The 18,871-nt window shown below is 41.0% G+C and overlaps 2 protein-coding genes across 3 annotated transcripts in view; one reads left to right on the top strand and one right to left on the bottom strand.

Moving 5' to 3' along the window:
• tmem266 (transmembrane protein 266) overlaps nt 1–8,265 on the bottom strand; it is a 52,481-nt gene extending 44,216 nt beyond the window's left edge. The window contains exons 1-2 of one of the 2 annotated variants that reach the window (XM_058408377.1): nt 7,562–8,265; nt 5,256–5,435 (exon numbers count right to left, since the gene is read on the bottom strand). In XM_058408377.1, coding sequence (XP_058264360.1) covers nt 5,256–5,269 — 14 coding nt within the window. In that variant the 5' untranslated portion in view covers nt 5,270–5,435; nt 7,562–8,265. The remainder of the gene's footprint in view (nt 1–5,255; nt 5,436–7,561) is intronic. The other variant, XM_058408379.1, reaches the window with a different exon arrangement.
• A 2,778-nt stretch (nt 8,266–11,043) lies between these two features.
• Nucleotides 11,044–18,281, top strand: LOC131364394 (pro-neuregulin-4, membrane-bound isoform-like). The gene is made up of 5 exons (XM_058407537.1): nt 11,044–11,164; nt 12,223–12,284; nt 14,640–14,733; nt 16,295–16,447; nt 17,457–18,281. Exons 2-5 carry the CDS (start codon nt 12,254–12,256, stop codon nt 17,518–17,520), a joined length of 342 nt encoding a protein of 113 aa, XP_058263520.1. The 5' UTR covers nt 11,044–11,164; nt 12,223–12,253; the 3' UTR covers nt 17,521–18,281.
• Nucleotides 18,282–18,871: the final 590 nt, after the last annotated feature.

Below are 18,871 nucleotides of genomic sequence, written 5' to 3'. Positions count from 1 at the left end.
CCCACTCTCAACCCAGTCTTAACCCACTCTCAACCCACTCTCAACCCAGTCTTAACCCACTCTCAACCCACTCTTAACCCACTCTCAACCCAGTCTTAACCCACTCTCAACCCAGTCTTAACCCACTCTCAACCCAGTCTTAACCCACTCTCAACCCAGTCTTAACCCACTCCCAACCCAGTCTCAACCCACTCTCAACCCAGTCTTAACCCACTCTCAACCCAGTCTTAACCCACTCTCAACCCAGTCTCAACCCACTCTCAACCCAGTCTTAACCCACTCCCAACCCAGTCTTAACCCACTCTCAACCCACTCTCAACCCAGTCTTAACCCACTCTCAACCCAGTCTTAACCCACTCTCAACCCACTCTCAACCCAGTCTTAACCCACTCTCAACCCAGTCTTAACCCACTCTCAACCCACTCTCAACCCAGTCTTAACCCACTCTCAACCCAGTCTTAACCCACTCTCAACCCAGTCTTAACCCACTCTCAACCCACTCTCAACCCAGTCTTAACCCACTCTCAACCCACTCTCAACCCAGTCTTAACCCACTCTCAACCCAGTCTTAACCCACTCTCAACCCACTCTCAACCCAGTCTTAACCCACTCTCAACCCAGTCTTAACCCACTCTCAACCCAGTCTCAACCCACTCTTAACCCACTCTCAACCCAGTCTTAACCCACTCTCAACCCAGTCTTAACCCACTCTCAACCCAGTCTTAACCCACTCTCAACCCACTCTTAACCCACTCTCAACCCAGTCTTAACCCACTCTCAACCCACTCTTAACCCACTCTCAACCCAGTCTTAACCCACTCTCAACCCAGTCTTAACCCACTCCCAACCCAGTCTCAACCCACTCTCAACCCAGTCTTAACCCACTCTCAACCCAGTCTTAACCCACTCTCAACCCAGTCTCAACCCACTCTCAACCCAGTCTTAACCCACTCCCAACCCAGTCTTAACCCACTCTCAACCCAGTCTTAACCCACTCTCAACCCAGTCTCAACCCACTCTCAACCCAGTCTTAACCCACTCTCAACCCACTCTTAACCCACTCCCAACCCAGTCTTAACCCACTCTCAACCCAGTCTTAACCCACTCCCAACCCAGTCTTAACCCACTCTCAACCCAGTCTTAACCCACTCTCAACCCAGTCTTAACCCACTCTCAACCCAGTCTCAACCCACTCCCAACCCAGTCTCAACCCACTCTCAACCCAGTCTCAACCCACTCTCAACCCAGTCTTAACCCACTCCCAACCCAGTCTTAACCCACTCTCAACCCAGTCTTAACCCACTCTCAACCCAGTCTCAACCCACTCTCAACCCAGTCTTAACCCACTCTCAACCCAGTCTTAACCCACTCTCAACCCAGTCTCAACCCACTCTCAACCCAGTCTTAACCCACTCCCAACCCAGTCTCAACCCAGTCTCAACCCACTCTCAACCCAGTCTCAACCCACTCTAAACCCACTCTTAACCCATTCTCAACCCACTCTTAACCCAGTCTTAACCCACTCTCAACCCACTCTTAACCCAGTCTTAACCCACTCTCAACACAGTCTCAACCCACTCTAAACCCACTCTTAACCCACTCTAAACCCACTCTCAACCCAATATCAACCCAGTCTCAACCCACTCTCAACTAAGTCTCAACCCAGTCTTAACCAACTCTAAAGCCACTCTCAACCAAGTCTGAACTCACTCTCAACCTAGTCTCAACCGAATATCAACCCAGTCTCAACCCACTTTCAACCCAGTCCCAACCTAATCTCAACCCAGTTTCAACCAAGTCTCAACCCAGTCCCAACCAAGTCTCAACCCAGTCCCAACCTAGTCTCAACCCAGTCTCAACCTAGTCCCAACCCAGTCTTAACCTAGTTTCAACCCAGTCTCAAATCTATCTATCTATCTATCTATCTATCTATCTATCTATCTATCTATCTATCTATCTATCTATCTATCTATCTATCTATCTATCTATCAACCCAATATCAACCCAGTCTCAACGCAGTCTCATCCCACTCTCATCTATCTGTTATTTAAACACATAAGCCCACTTTCAGCATAAAGTTTGTGCTTTTCAAGACATGCTCTTGAAACTGGTCTATAAAGACAATCAGGCTTCCAAATCACATGGAAATGTACAGTATTGAATCGTTGAAAGCCAGGCTGTAATTTATTTGTGCTATTGAGAATCAAGAGTACTTTCCAAAATGTTAAAATACCCACATTACTGTCTATCATGTGACTAACAAGACCGGCTGAGTTTTATTTTCTTATTTACATTCAATTAGGACAGCATAAACAAAATACTAACCAAAAAAGTTTTTCTTTACAAGCATAGGAATATCTGACAGTTTTTGCCTTCTGAGGTTAACATTATTAGATGTGTGTGTGTGTGTGTGTGTGTGTGTGAATTTAACTGCTTCTGAACCAGTGATCAGAAAATATCACCTCCCACCCCAGTATAAAGCACTCCAGGATCTGAAAATAATCAACTTCAGGATGGCAACAAACTTTGCCTCAGGCTGCATCACAGCACTCCCAGAATGCCCCACTGAGTTTTCTCCCTTGTATATTCCTTGTGGGTTATTATTGACTGCCTAGTCAAAATCCCCCCCCCCAAAAAAAAAAATCTCTTAACCTATCTCTGGGTGCAGATCGCTTAGTAGTGTGTATATAAACAGCAGAAACAGACAGTGATTTGTTAAATCCTTATATAGTAAGCACAAGGACACAAGTTACTGTACAGCACATCTTCAGTGACGAGCATGCTCTGCCTCAGACAGCCCTCAAGATCATTTTATTGCGGATATAATTTGTATTACTGCATAAAAATGAAAAGTATGCTTTCAGATCTGTCTGTCCAAAAATCACAACTCGGTTATATAAAAGCTTCTAATAGCCGTCTATGAACCATTCATCTGATCAGTTCTATGGGTCAGTCTGTTTCCTGTTCGCACTGAATATGAGCAGCACTTCATTCATCAGAAAGAGAGGAAGACTGGCAAAAAAAAAAAAAAAGATAGATTGGCAAAGAGAGAGAGAGATCAGGAAGAGAGAGGAAGAAAGGGATGGAGGAAGAGAATACCACTCTCCTCCAGCCCAAGAGACTCTTCAGGAGCACAAAAATAGCTGGCCTGAGATAATACTGCAGGAGAACTTCTCATCTTTTCATCTTTTTTACACAGCAGCTCCACTGAGGAAACAAAGTTCAGCAGCATAAACTGCATCAATTCACAGCCCTGTCCAACAGGGAGGACATTATAATGGGTTTCCCCTTTTCACTATATACAGTGTTTTCCTTCTACTTTTCCAGACAGCTTTTTTACACCCTGCCTGGTTTATGTAATTGATTCTTGATAGTAATGAACCACTTCATTTGTCATTGACCATCTGTGAAATATCTAACAGCATTCTGTCCTCTTACACTATGCTTCTCACCATCCACAACTGCTATCTTTAAAATGCTGACTGGCAGATACACAACAATTACCGATATGATAAGCGCTACAGAGAAAATAGGCAGAGGTTCCCCTCTTTTCACTGTACTGATCAGAGATAACTATTGGGGCTTTTATATGGATTAGGGTAGTTTGAGCAAGGGTACAACTACAAACAGCTAATATGGCTAACTCAGCTCACAGTGGTTCAGAGACACTGGGGCTAGAAGGACGCAGAAAGGGCAAGGAGGGATCAGGTGTTCCATATGAATCTCACAGCACACTGAGAAACTGATGGTACATCAGTGTGGGGGCCATAAATGATGATATAAACTCCTCAGGCAGCAGAGTGAAGAAGGAGGAAATGAGTGCTAGCATCAGGATGCCACAATGTCACTTTTGAGTGAGGTGTCACATTAAAGAGCTCTCCTGCTGACGTGACCTTGCTATTAACTATGTGTAAATGGATGCAGATTCAAATACTGTGTTGAAAAAAAAAAACAGCCCTAAACTTTTATTTCATATCAATTAAATGACTAATTCATTACATACGCTCACAGAGCACTTGATTAGGAAAATTCACACACCTGCTCATTCATGCAATTATATAATCAGCCAATCACATGGCAGCAGCGCATGCAATATTGTTCCTGCCGAGTTTCAGTGATCCTGTGCTGCTGATGCCTCCGATCCTGCTTTTGGCTGACGGGAGTGGAAGCTGATATGGTCCTGTGGTGTCATAATCTGTTGGCCTCGAGGTTTGGTATAACGTGCATTCTGAGATGCCTTTCTGTTCGCCACGGTTATAAAGAGCTATTTATTTCCTGTCAGCTCAAACCAGCCTGAACATTATCCTCAAGGAATTTTCACACCTGTAATACTGCTACACACTGGCTATTTTTATTTTTTGTTGTTGTTTTCGTCATTTTATGCGCCATGTTGTGTTTGAGAATCCCATGAAATCAGCAGTTTCTGAAATACCCGTTAAGACCGCCTGGCACCAGCAACCATGCCATTGTCAAAGTGACTCTCTTCTTCTTCCTTCGGCTTTTCCCTTCAGGGGTGGCCACAGCGAATCATCTCTCTCCACCTGTCCCTATCCTCTCCACCCACTAGCTTCATATCCTCAATTATTCCATCCATATACGTCCTCTTTGGCCTTCCTCTTTGCCTCCTGCCTGGCAGCTCCATGTCCAACCTTCTCCTACCAATATACTCACTCTCCCACCTCTGAACATGTCCAAACCACCTTAATCTGGCCCATGATCAAAGTGATTTTATGCGTTGTGGTGCTGCCACGTGACTGGCTGAATGGATAATTGCACGAATAAGCAAGTGTCTGATGATTGTATATTGCTTTACATTAAATACGTAAATGCGACTTGATTTGCCTAAATGATTTCTAAGGAATCACTCTTTCACACCATTTATAGTAATATCAATTCAAACTAAAATAAAGCAAGGAAATACCATAAAAGGCTGAAATATGGCACAATCAACTCAAGGTAACCGATTCACAAACATACTACACTACAAAAGCAAGAGGAACAAATACATAGATTGATAAAGTCACACACCTCCTATTCACACACACTAAAGCTACTTGAATGCAATAAATATTCCAACAAACATACCGCATAGACCACATACACAGTATACTGTATGTACACACACATTCATGCATGTACTGCCATCCTTGAGTGTGCAGTGCAGACAATAGCATTCTTCTTATTAACTTGCTCTTGGTTGATTACTCAACATATTTCCTTATCAGATAGATAAGTGTAAACTGGAGCCTACTTACTGTGGATGGCTCATGGTGAAGGCTGCAGTGGGCAAGGACCGGACGTCCTCCAAAAAAAAAATGCAAATAAAATAAAATAAAGGAAATGAAATAAAATAAATAAATAAATAAAAACAAAGCCCTCTCCTAAATTGAAGATCCTAGTCGATCCAGATGGGGATGATCACGCTCATACTAAACCTGAAATGAGAACAAAACACAGACTTATAAACTCTTGTAAAGATATATAGATCCTGGTAACATGAATGTGATGGATAATTGTGCAACTAAAGCTGCATACTCAGGTTTTAAAACACATTTGTGGCTTAGATTATTTAATCAGTCAAGGGAAAAGAGGTATCGGCTTGTGAAATTGAACCATCAGTATAATGAATACAGCTTTTCCTTTACTACTGAGATTATAATAAAGTTAGAAGAGCTTTACACTGGGACTCACCCGGGCTTTTTTGATTCTACTAAAGAGCATACAATTACAGATGCAATGATTTTGATATTAGAGTGAGCCATTGTATTTCATCTGACCTTGCTGAGACTGGAAATTAGGAAATAAGCTCTTATCTCCTATCAAGCCTGCTGCAATTATGTGATTCTCGTCATGCTCACGTTTTGTTTTGTTGTTTTTTTTGATGGATTCTAGTTAATGTAATGAAACTTTATGTTAAGAGTCTTCAGCTCCTCTGGATAAATCCTAACCTGGCCACATTCTTTGAGCTCTAGTCAAATCATCCGACTGAGAATTCCCCTTACTCCTTTCCTTACTGCGCTCAATATAAAATGCATGTGTGAGCACCGAGTGAGTGTATAAGGGCTTCAGTCACGTTTGATCACAGACCTGCCTTGAGGGAAATGGTGGCATATTATTGTACAAACAGCACTATTTTCAGCAAAGCAAGCTTTATCCAAAGCTGGTGGTGTGGCACTCTTTCTTCTAGGTGTGATGAAGTTGTCAAACTCAATCTGGACTGGTATCCATAAGCATCCATGGAACTTGTTTACCACTCCATTCAATTATTTAAGCGTCCTGATGAAAGGTTTAGTGAGTCGTGAAATCCGAGCGTCCGAGACTGAGCTCGAAATCATAAGCTGAATAACAGCAAGGTTGAGACGAAGAGGCAATTAATGAAGAAAATAGGAGTAGACCTTTCAATTACGGAAGATCTATCAGTCATATATAGTTGAAAGTTATATAGATATATAAATGAGCAATAACAGTATCAGGTTCATAAGTGGAGAGCAGAATAATGAGAATTAAAAATGATTGCAGGTGTAAAACTAAAGTGATCATCACATGTGTCCAGCACTCTATCCTTCTGCATGAAGCTGAAGTCTAAAAGGTTTTATTTACAGAGCTGTACTGAGTATCCGTGTTAAAGCAGGTCATCGTTGCACCTCTGGTTGTTTTGCATAACTTCAGATGATTCCAACGTATCAGCTTGGTTCCTGGAGGATATCAGATCAGTATCAGGTCTATCAATGCTCTGAGATTTGGTAAAATTAAATTGTATTGCTCTTTACCAGCATTCCAACTGATGCAACCTAAACAGATTAGAAAGCTAAACTTAAAATCCGCACACCAATTTTCCGGCGGCGCTTGAAGGTTTTGCATCATTTTGTGTTCTATTTTGATAAGTGGTGCAGACTTATTATATGTATAAAGAGAGGAAGATGACCTATTTTTAATAGTGGCACTATCAGGTCTGGGCAGTAGACTAGCACAGCTCCCTCCCCTGCCTCCACATCACACTGAAACTTTAGCAGCTGATCACTGATCCACACACTTTTACACTTCAGCTGGCACAAATTAAATGCAAAAACAGGACTCTTTGCTGTGTTTTGCAGTGGTTTGTACCTGTACATTTCTTTCCTGAATCCGAACAGGCTTTATGATTTACAGCAACTCAGTTAAGGTGACAAGCCATCTCTGAAGTTTTACATGTGAATATCAGACCAAACCCATAATACGAACCAGGGATGAAAGGCATGTCTTTAAATATCCTTCATTTTACAAGGCCTAAAAGCATCGAATAACTGTGTTTGTGATTAAATGCATTACCACTAACGAGCAAAAGAGCTTAGGATGCGTGGCTACTAAAGGCCATGGTTTCCTGACATGGTTGAGCCGTCGACACCGGGTTTAATGAAATAACGTGATGACAAACGGTTACTGAGGAAAGCAATGATGGGTACAATAAGAGGGGGAGGCAGTGAAGAAGGAAGAGGAGGAGGAGGAAGAGGAGGAAGAAGAAGAATTAGCACACTTACTAAATGTTAAAACAAGTCGCCTATTTAAGAGCAAATAGACCTACCTTTTTGTTAAATACATCATCGGAAGTTCAGTCGTGTCTCTCTTGCTCTAGTAATACTGATGATGATGATGAGGATGAGGAGGAGGAGGAGGAGGATGGAGATGTGTGCCTAGCCGATTCTGCGTGTAGGATGCTACTGTTATCCTTGCCAAGCATCCGCTCTGATTCTGCTTCTTCTGCACCTCCGAGGAAAAAAAGGGCACGACTACCGAGCCCGAGCCGTAATGCGATCATCGTTCACCGAGATGCTATGAGCAGTCCGCTGGCAAGTAAACGGAGAGGATCAGCATCAGCAGCATCCGTGAGCGCGGAGGAGGAGGAGGTGGAGGAGGAGGAGGAGGAAGAGGAGGAGGGCATTGTGCTCATTGCCTGCTCAGCTCAGTGTGAGGATGAGGAATGAGGGCTTCCCCGACAATCAGTCTGGGGACTCCGGTGTGTCCAAGTGAGCTTTAAAACACAGAGTCCAGCTGCTTGGAAATAACAAACAGCTGTCAGCTGGATTTAGAGTGCGCACGGTAAACACGCGGTCATCACTGCGTGACGGAATGTCCATCAGCTCGCGTTTGTCAGTCAACTCGAGTCCTTTAACACACACTACAGCTCAGTGAAATAAATAAGTCGAGCTGCTATCTACAGGCGCTTCTCCTTCCTCTCCTAGCTTTCCAGTGATGACAGCCACGTCTCTGGGCCAATTGGTGTAGCCGTTTGTCCTTCAGTCACCATCAGTACCCCGTGGATAAAAGGCACATCACACTCTCAGTCCATCGCGTGAAAGAAGTCGTGATTCCACTGACATCACGCCAAGGGATGCTCCTGTCATTACATTTATTAACGGCTAATTAGTGTGTGTGTGTGTGTGTGTGTGAGCGCACGTAATTCACTTTATACATCAAAAAAAGAAAAGAAACAATGTTTATATAGAACTGAACGGGTAAACGTCATGTCAACGTTGCCATGGTGATTTGGCGGGAAAAGCTTTATTTTTCAACACTCCCAGTTTGCCTTTTCTTAAACCAGTATAAAATAGGCATACCTTAATCTGTTGTTGAGGCATTCCCAAACTGTACCCGATCCTTTCATGCTCCTGGTTCATCCTGATGCTCTGCATTTGTGTCCAATCTTCTGCTCCTGTGGATGGTCTCATGTGGATATTTGCACTAAAAGGGTTTATGCCCTCACCCTTGATTCAGTGGACATTCTCTGAAGGTGTGCTGTGATACCTGGCACCAGGATGTTAGCAGCAGGGCCCAATCTTGCAACTTACAGGACTTAAAGGATACTTTGAGAGATAATGACCACTGCAGACTGGGAACACCCCACAAGAGCTACAGTTTTGGAGATGCTCTGATCCAGTGGTCTAGCCATCACAATTTGGCCCTTTTGGTCAAACTCGCTCAAATCCTTACGCTTGTCCATTTTTCCTGCTTCTAACATCAACTTTGAGGACAAAATGTTGACTTGCTGCCTAATATATCCCACCCACTAACAGGTGCCATGATGAGGAGATCATCAGTCTTATTCACTTCACTTGGCACTGCTCACAATGTTACGCACTTCTTTGCTCTTCAAGATCCAGGGTGATACCCAGGATTACATTTTTAAAAAGATTCACATTGTAGAGAGGTGTCATAGTTAACATATCACAATGTGCCAAACGTGTAACACACTACATCACTAGATCAATTTAAATGTCTGATATGTTATTTTTACCTTTTTAAAGACATTGCCCTGACTTATGTTAGTTTAACTGAAGATCATATACCATAAAATAATACCATGGTGGATTGATCTTAAATATCCTAGAAATTGTGGAGATAACTAATGATTATTTGAATTTAATTCATTAGGGATTTAATTGCTAGGGCATTTCTAGAGTTTAACAATTAAAAAGATTAAGGTTTGTTTTCAGTGTGTGTGCCTGTTGGTCAAACTTGACGTTCTTTGGGTTAACTGTGTCTATTAAAAGTTCGGCAAAGCTCAAATAAACACAAATGAGTGCAGCTGTCACTTTTTGGCTTTAGGAAGGGAAATACTTTTAATATAATGTAATCAAATCCTTATAATTATTTACCATATATATATATATATATATATATATATATATATATATATATATATATATATATATGGCCCTGTGATGGACAGGTGACCTGTCCAGGGTGTACCCCTGCCTTTCGCCCAATGTGCACTGGGATAGGCTCCAGCAGATCCCTGTGACCCTAATTAGGAATAAAGCGGGTATAGAAAATGGATGGATATATACACAGACAGATGGTAAGAAATTAAAGGGAAAAACTACATAAAATGTCTTAATTAATTGTTGGGTGACCATGACTGCCAGAAAAGCATAGATTCTACAACTCTCTGGAACTGTATTGGACTCTACTAGATCCCTGAATGTGTGCTGTGGTATCTGGCACCAAGATGTTAGCAGCAGATCCTTTATGTCCTGAAAGTTACAGGACTTGTAGGATACTTACAGGACTTAAAGGATACTTTGAGAGATACTGACCACTGCAGACTGGGAACACCCCACAAGAGCTGCAGTTTTGGAGATGCTCTGATCCAGTGGTCTAGACATCACAATTTGGCCCTTTTGTTCAAACTCGCTGAAATCCTTACGCTTGTCCATTTTTCCTGCTTCTAACACATCAACTTTTAGGACAAAATGTTCATTTGCTGCATAATATATCCCACCCACTAACAGGGGCCATGATGAGGAGATCATCAGTCTTATTCACTTCACTGGTCAGTGCTCATAATGTGATGTCTGCCCGGTGTATTTCCTCAGCTGGTGTTTTGGTGATGGTGATGGAGAGTGCTGTCCAACACAATGCTTAAAAATGTGTTTGATTTATTATATCATGATCATCATTTTATACTCAATAAACCATTCATTAAACCCTCATTTCCTGTAGACGGAGACATCAGAATAGATGTTCTTTTTTTTTACATAGGATCGGCAACTTACGCAATGTCCTTGTTTAAAAGACATTAAACCATGAGAGCTTTCAGCTGTCTTTGCCCTTTCTAACGGTTTTAAATAAGAAAGTTCCTAAAATTCCATACATACCTGTATTGTGTACATGAATTCCCTTTAAACATATCTATCATAACTGAGTCATAACATCACCTGACGCAGCTGACCTGGTTTAAGTACAGTCTCTCTCCAAGCAGGTCTTTTATCCACCACACCTGACCGAAAGTGGTGTAAATATTTTCGTATTGTTTCCACACTGATCCAAGATCTGTTTCAAAACAAAGAAAATTCACTTCTGTTAATCGTTTATTCCACAGATCCTGGATGATTAATAAGCTAAACTGTTCGAATCTTAATGTAAATAGGTATATTTGGAAAAGAGTCCAAAAAGTAATGTGAAGTAATGTGACAAATGGTCGCTGTTAGCTCACACTGCATTTTTCTCATGATAGGAAGTGTTAACTGAACCCTAATAATGTGGACAAACAGCAACCACAACATTTCTGGCCTCAAACGTTTACGCCCAGTGCATGCTTGTATGACTCTGAGTGGCACAATGACTTTCCATTTTTATATCTATACTCCGACAGGCTGAAGAAACCTGCCTACAGTGATTCGATCTGGTAAGTCATTCTCTATTTTGATCCAATTTTCTTAAAAATCTCATTCTATAACCTTCGAAATCAATACACACAATAACATTCTACATATTCTGTATCTGCATCACACAACTCCAACTAGCTGTATATGACTGTAAAAAGGACATTATTCATATTCACACTCTCCGGTGTTTATAATCATTTAGAATCACACTCTCCGGTGTTTATAATCATTTAGAATCACACTCTCCGGTGTTTATAATCATTTAGAATCACACTCTCCGGTGTTTATAATCATTTAGAATCACACTCTCCGGTGTTTATAATCATTTAGAATCACACTCTCCGGTGTTTATAATCATTTAGAATCACACTCTCTGGTGTTTATAATCATTTAGAATCACACTCTCTGGTGTTTATAATAAATTATAATCACACTCTCCGGTGTTTATAATCATTTATAATCACACTCTCTGGTGTTTATAATCATTTAGAATCACACTCTCCGGTGTTTATAATCATTTATAATCACACTCTCTGGTGTTTATAATAAATTATAATCACACTCTCCGGTGTTTATAATCATTTATAATCACACTCTCCGGTGTTTATAATCATTTAGAATCACACTCTCTGGTGTTTATAATCATTTAGAATCACACTCTCTGGTGTTTATAATCATTTAGAATCACACTCTCCGGTGTCACCCAGATGAGGATGAGGTTCTCTTTTGACTCACCACAGTGGCCTCAGGCTTGTTCACTAGGGATTAATACAAATAAATTTAAATATAAGTCTAATATTAATCTTCTGAACTTTTAGGCAAAGGTTAATCTTGGACTTTTGTACTATGTGTCTCATCTTCTGTAAAGCTGCTTTGAGACAATGTCCATTGGCTATACAAATAAAATTGAATTGAAATTGAATATTTCACACCAAGGTTTACTGGTAAAACCGTAGAACATATAAATCATTGTAAATAATTGATTTATAACATTATCTATAAATTTATCATAGTTCCAGATCTGAAAAATATATTTAATCTGGGAGATGATAAATTGAACATGATTTTTTTTTGTCAGGTGGAAGTAAAAGATAATAACTTCATCCAGTATGGCGAGTTCATCAGAAACTGTAATGACAGGTAAACTGAAGAATGCATAACCTTTCAACCTGATATAATCTGTATAACAAATACACTCACTGAGCACTTTATTAGGAACACCTATAAATGCAAATATCTAACCAGCCAAACATGTGGCAGCAGCGCAATGCGGAAAATCAAGAAGGTACAAGACCAGCAGTGTTCACATCAACCATCAAAATGGGGGAAAAATGTGATCTAAGTGATTCTGTATGATTGTTAGTGCTGGGTTGAGCATTTTTACAATTGCTAATCTCCTGAGAAACAGTCTCTAGAGTTTACACGGAATGATGCAATAAAGAAAAACATTTAGTGAGCGGCAGCTCTGCAGACAGAAATGCCTTGTTGATGAGAGAGAATGGCTACACTGGTTCTAGCTGACAGAAAAGCTACAGTGAGACAGTAACAATTAACCTCTCTGTACAATTGCGATGAGCAGAAAAATATCTCAGAATGCACAACACATCAAAGTTGGATGGACTACAGTAGTAGAAGACCATGTTTGTCATCCAAGAACAGAAAGCTGAAGACCAAAACTGGACATTTAAAAACTAGAAAAATGTAGCCTGGTCTGATGAATCTCAATTTCTGCTGATGGTAGGGTCAAAATGTGGCACCCACAGCATAAATCCATAGACCATAGATCCATAGGGTAATGGTGTGGAGAATGTTTTCTTGGCACACCTTGGGTCAAAGTCCCAATCAATCATCACCTGCATGCCACAGACTATTTAAATATAGATACCGAGCATTCTAATGAAGCCAGCATGACATAAAGCAAAAGGTTTCTCAAACATGATAAGAAGTTCAGTGAACTGAACTGAGGGCAAGAAGCCTTTATTGTTGCCACACATACACCGACCAAACATAACATTATGACCACCTGCCGTATATTGTGTTGGTCCCCCTTTTGCTGCTGCAACAGCCCTGACCCGTCCTGCACTGTGTATTCTGACCCCTTTCTATCAGAACCAGCATTAACTTCTTCAGCAGTTTGAGCAACAGTAGCTCGTCTGTTGGATCGGATCACACGGGCCAGCCTTCACTCCCCACGTGCATCAATGAGCCTCGGCCGCCCATGACCCTGTCGCCGGTTCACCACTGTTCCTTTCTTGGACCACTTTTGATAGGTACTGACCACTGCAGACCGGGAACACCCCACAAGAGCTGCAGTTTTGGAGATGCTCTGATCCAGTGGTCTAGCCATCACAATTTGGCCTTTTTGGTCACACTCGCTCAAATCCTTATGCTTTTTCCTGCTTCTAACACATCAACTTTGAGGACAAAATGTTGACTTGCTGCCTAATATATCCCACCCACTAACAGGTGCCATGATGAGGAGATCATCAGTCTTATTCACTTCACCTGGCAGTGAGCATAATATTATACATGATCGGTGTACATTACTGCACAGTGGAATTCTTCTCTTCGCATATCCCAGCTGAGGAAGTTGGGATCAGAGCACAGGGGCAGCTATGATACAGTACCCCTGGAGCAGAAAGGGCTAAAAGGGTCTTGTTCAATTGCCCAACAGTGGCAGCTTTGTGGTGCTGGGGCTTGAACCTCGATTCTCCAATCAACAACCCAGAGCCTTTCTAGTCACCAGATCTGAACACCTTAGAACACCTTGGGGATGTGGTAGAGGGGGAGATTCACAGCATCAAAGTTCACCCTGAGAAATCTGCAGGACTTGTGTTATGTAAATATGTTACATTCGTTGAGAATGTTTCCAACATCTTGTAGAATCCATGCCACGAAGAACTGAGGCTATTTTGAGAGCAATGGGAGACACTACCCAGTATTAGTGCAGTGTTTCCAGTGAAGTGCTCAGTGAGTGTATTATAGCAGTTTGCATTTATCCAAATTATGTTTGTTTTTTCCTGCTTATTGTTTTCACTGTTTCTAATTGTATCCTTAAACATAGCGATACATTATTATACTATTCTCTGTGACAAATATAGTCTGTTTAAGATACTTTATGAGGCTACTAGTGCATCTTGACCTGTTCACAGCTCATTAGACACCTCAATGAGTCACATTCATATATATATAATTAGACCATGTCAACAGGGATGCACAATTTAAGCTTGCTAATAAAGGTAACTGCTGACCTAGACTCCATTGCTGTAACAGTTGTACCATTTTGTAAAGAGAATACCAATAACTTACAATAAATAAATGACAGTAACGGGGATGAAACCTTTGCACATAACTGTACAATAAATGTAATAACCACTGTGTTACATTCTATTGCATCACATGCTGTTTTTTGTTACCAGACAAAAACATGACAGCAGCCATTAAAATAAATCCAGACTTATGATCTGTTCTTTTGTCTTTTTTTTTTTTTTTTAGATCATCCTGAACCTTGCACTGAATTGGATGCATTCTATTGTATGAACGGAGGAAAGTGCTTTAAAATACCCTCTATGTCCACGCTCATCTGTCGGTAAGTCGTAGTTTCTCGACCTTAGGTTTGCAAAAGAATTTGACCATAGGCCAAGATAAGCTTCAAAGTAATAGCTGAAATGTATTTACTTCAGTGGCACCTCTTAAACCCATTTTACACCACAGAGCAATCTAATAGGCTCCCATTCACCAGTTAAACCAATTGTCTGAGATCTATTTCAGAGGTATATAGCTAGAAACCCTACAATATTCATGCTATTTTTACAGTATAATGACACGATAGCTAAATATAAGGCCATAGATGTCTAACATCAGTCCATCCGTCCGTTTTCTGTGCCATGGGTTATGCTCAGAGAACAAGGCATAACAACACCCTACATGGGGTGCCAACTTATCGGAGGGCACAATCGCACCCCCACACGCACATGCACACTCTCATTCAATTTAGAGATGCCAATCAATCTACAACGCAAGTCTTTGGTCTGGGAGAGGAAACACCAGAGAACACTGGAGTGCAAACCTTCATGCACACTCAGGGCGGAGTTGTGAATCAAGCCAACATCAATATAAGTGCGAGACAAACATGCTGACCACCAGTCAGTAAAAGAGAGCATAAATAAATGTCCCACATCCTGGTGCAAAGTGGCTCCACAATCATACACGTACACTATATTGCCAAAGGTTTTGGGACATCTGCTTTTACATGCACATGAATGTAATATGGAGTTGTCCCGCCCTTTGCAGCTATAACAGCTTCAACTCTTCTGGGAAGGCTTTCCACAAGGTTTAGGAGTGTGTTTATGGGAATGTTTGACCATTCCTCTAGAAGCACATGTGTGAGGACAGGCACTGATGTTGGACGAAAAAGCCTGGCATGAAATTGTCCAAAATGTCTTGGTATGAAGCTGAAGCATTAAGAGTTCCTTTCACTGGATCTAAGGGGCCGAGTCCAACCCCTGAAAAACAAAACCTGAATTGAATGATTTGGAGGGGTGTCCCAAAACATCTGCCAATATAGTGTATTACTACATCATGTGGCCGCAAACTCAACTGCTGCTACCATTTGCTAGCACTTATTTGTGTCCAGTGCTCTTGCTTCAAACAAAAATATCGATCTAGGTTGGATATATATAACAGCACTGATGAAATACAAGCTTTCGAAACACGTCATATCCAGCGTGGCCTGATGTGAGCGCTTAGTTATAATTTATAAAAGCATTCTAAAATGTGTAAGAATCCATTAATGTTCTACTCTTCATTGTAAGATAACTGAATGTAGTGTTGGCCTGCATGTGCAAAAACACCATATATATGCAGTTTCTGTGTGAGTTCTCCACATTTCCACATGGGTTTTCTCTGGGTTCTCTGGTTTACTCCCACCTTCAAAAACATGACAGTAGATGGATTGACTCAGATTAACTGAGTGCACAGTGCTCTGCCATGGACAGATGTCCCATCCAGGATGTATTACACAAGGCTTGGAATCCTACACACAGGGTTATATCTTTATATCTTTCTTATGTCCAGTTTTTACCTTTATGTGCAAAATCTATTGTTGGCACTCACACAGCACAAACCAATGAAATCTCTTTTCCTTGCAGATGCAATAACAACTATGTAGGTAGCAGGTGTGAGCAGTTCCAACTGGAGAGCACGTCAGACAACAGCCATGAGACAGGCATGATCGCTGCAATGGTCATCCTTCTCATCCTCATCCTGCTGGTGCTGGCTGTGGTCATCTACTGCATCTGCAAGTGAGTGCAAAACAAAATCTCTAAAGAAGTTATATATGCTCACATACACTGATCAGGCAAAACATTATGACCACCTGCCTAATATTGAGTTGGTCCCCCTTTTCACTGCCAAAACAGCCCTGACCTGTCGAGGCATGGACTCCTTTAAGGGCTGCGAGGTGGGGCCTCCATAGGACTTAAAGGATACTTTTGATAGATTCTGACCACTGCAGACCGGGAACACCCCACAAGACCTGCAGTTTTGGAGATGCTCTGGTCCAGTGGTCTAGCCATCACAATTTGGCCCTAAATTTGAACCTTGCTCAAATCCTTATGCTTGTCCATTTTTCCTGCTTCTAACACATCAACTTTGAGGACAAAATGTTGACTTGCTGCCTAATATATCCCACCCACTAACAGGTGCCATGATGAGGAGATCATCAGTCTTATTCACTCCATCTGGCAGTGAGCATAATATTATACATGATCGGTGTACATTACTGCACAGTGGAATTCTTCTCTTCGCATATCCCAGCTTAGGAAGTTGGATCAGAGCACAGGGGCAGCTATGATACAGTACCCCTGGAGCAGAAAGGGGTAAAAAGGTTTTGTTCAATTGCCCAACAGTGGCAGCTTTGTGATGCTGGGGCTTGAACCTTGAGCCTCTGAACACCTTAGAACACCTTGGGGATGTGGTAGAGGGGGAGATTCACAGCATGAAAGTTCACCCCAAGAAATCTGCAGGAATTGCATGATGTAAATATGTTAAATTCGTTGAGAATGTTTCCAACACTGCTCACAATGTTTCGCCGATCGATGTATATATAAATCACATATATGGTTAGATATTATAGTTTCATTATAGAAACAGAGGTTTATTGTAATAAATTGTACTGTATAATCGTATTAAACCTGCCAGACTGGTCGAAATGAATATCTTGCTGGTAAAGCAACACATCATTCACATGGTTTCGAATTCTGGCTTTCACACAATGCCCTAAATGATTTCAGGATATGGTTTTCTTTACAGATTGAGAAGGAAAGTGCAAAGAAGTTCAAAGAACCCATTAAGATCCCAGAACGGACAAATATGACTGATCCCACTGAAGGATATAAATCAACATCTGAGGCATTATGATTTCTTAATACTTTCTTCCTATTTAAATGAACACATGTAAATAGTTATTTTCCAAAATATATATATATATATATATATATTTTTTTCCAAAAAGAATTTGTGTCAAAAGAACTCACATTCAGACTATTCTATATTCCAGATAAGGAAAATGTTATAGCAATGTAATACATTTCAAATATAAGGTTATTGTTCTTGTCAGTTTGAACCTACTGACAATATAAAACTCTGAAAAAAACGTCTTAACAATTACACACACAATCATGAATTCTTCAAAATTTACACACACACGCTAATTCTTATACAGGTTCAAATACAGACCAAACCATGTAATACATTTTATATTCTACTCTTCATTCTGACAGTGCAAACACAAATCAAATACTCTATGAATGTAATGATTTAAAAGACTCTGTACAGGTTTTTTTTTTTGGAAAATCATATCAAGAAAATAAAGATCTAGCAGTATTAATATACATGTTTTTCCATCCATCTTCTATACCCGCTTTATTCCTAAATAGTGTCAAGGGAATCTGCTAAGGGTAGACCCTGGACACGTCACCAGCCCATCACAGGGCCACATATATAGACAAACAACCACACACACTCACACTCACTCCTATGGGCAATTTAGAATTACCAATCAACCTAATGTAAATGTCTTTGGACTGTGGGAGGAAACCGGAGTACCCAGAGTAAACCCACGCAGGCACGGGGAGAACCCAGGACCTTCTTGCTGTGAGGCAACAGCGCTAACCACTAAGCCACCATGCTGCCCTTATACATGTGCTTATTCCTGGTTATTTGAGAAAAATAAACCCAATGCACGAGATTAAAAAAGATTGTTTCTTCCCCAATCCTTAAACATTGCTAGAATATCTACTGACAATACATTTTAATATCTTACCTTTTTCTTTCTGTTTCTAGGGTTTTTCACCTTTTTTGAGAATTCTTCTTTGAATCAATATAACAATTAATACGCTATTTCGCCAAAAGTTTTGGGACACCCCTCCAGATCACTGAATTCAGGTGTTCCAATCTCTTTCATGTCCACAGGTGTATAAAATCCAGCACCTAAGCATGCAGACTGCTTCTACAAACATTTGTGAAAGAATGGGTCGCTCTCAGGAGCTCAGTGAATTCAAGCATGGTACTGTGATAGGTTTCCACCTGTGCAATAAGTCCATTCGTGACATTTTCTCACTACTAAATATTCCACGGTTAACTGTTAGTGGTATTATAAGAAAGTGGAAGCAACAGAAACTCAGCTATGAAGTGGTAGACCAGGTAACATCACTGAGCAGGGTCAG

Source organism: Hemibagrus wyckioides, linkage group LG14 (assembly GCF_019097595.1).
Source record: "Hemibagrus wyckioides isolate EC202008001 linkage group LG14, SWU_Hwy_1.0, whole genome shotgun sequence".
NCBI lineage: Eukaryota > Metazoa > Chordata > Actinopteri > Siluriformes > Bagridae > Hemibagrus > Hemibagrus wyckioides.
Note: the sequence above shows the minus strand (reverse complement) of the source record. Positions and strands in the feature narration are given on the sequence as shown.

Excerpts from the sequence above, each read along its gene's own strand:
- LOC131364394 (XM_058407537.1), top strand. The coding sequence starts at position 12,254 with ATGGCGAGTTCATCAGAAACTGTAATGACAG. Across the intron at positions 12,285-14,639 it reads ATCAGAAACTGTAATGACAG|ATCATCCTGAACCTTGCACT; the intron begins GTAAACTGAAGA and ends TTTTTTTTTTAG. Across the intron at positions 14,734-16,294 it reads ATGTCCACGCTCATCTGTCG|ATGCAATAACAACTATGTAG; the intron begins GTAAGTCGTAGT and ends TTTTCCTTGCAG.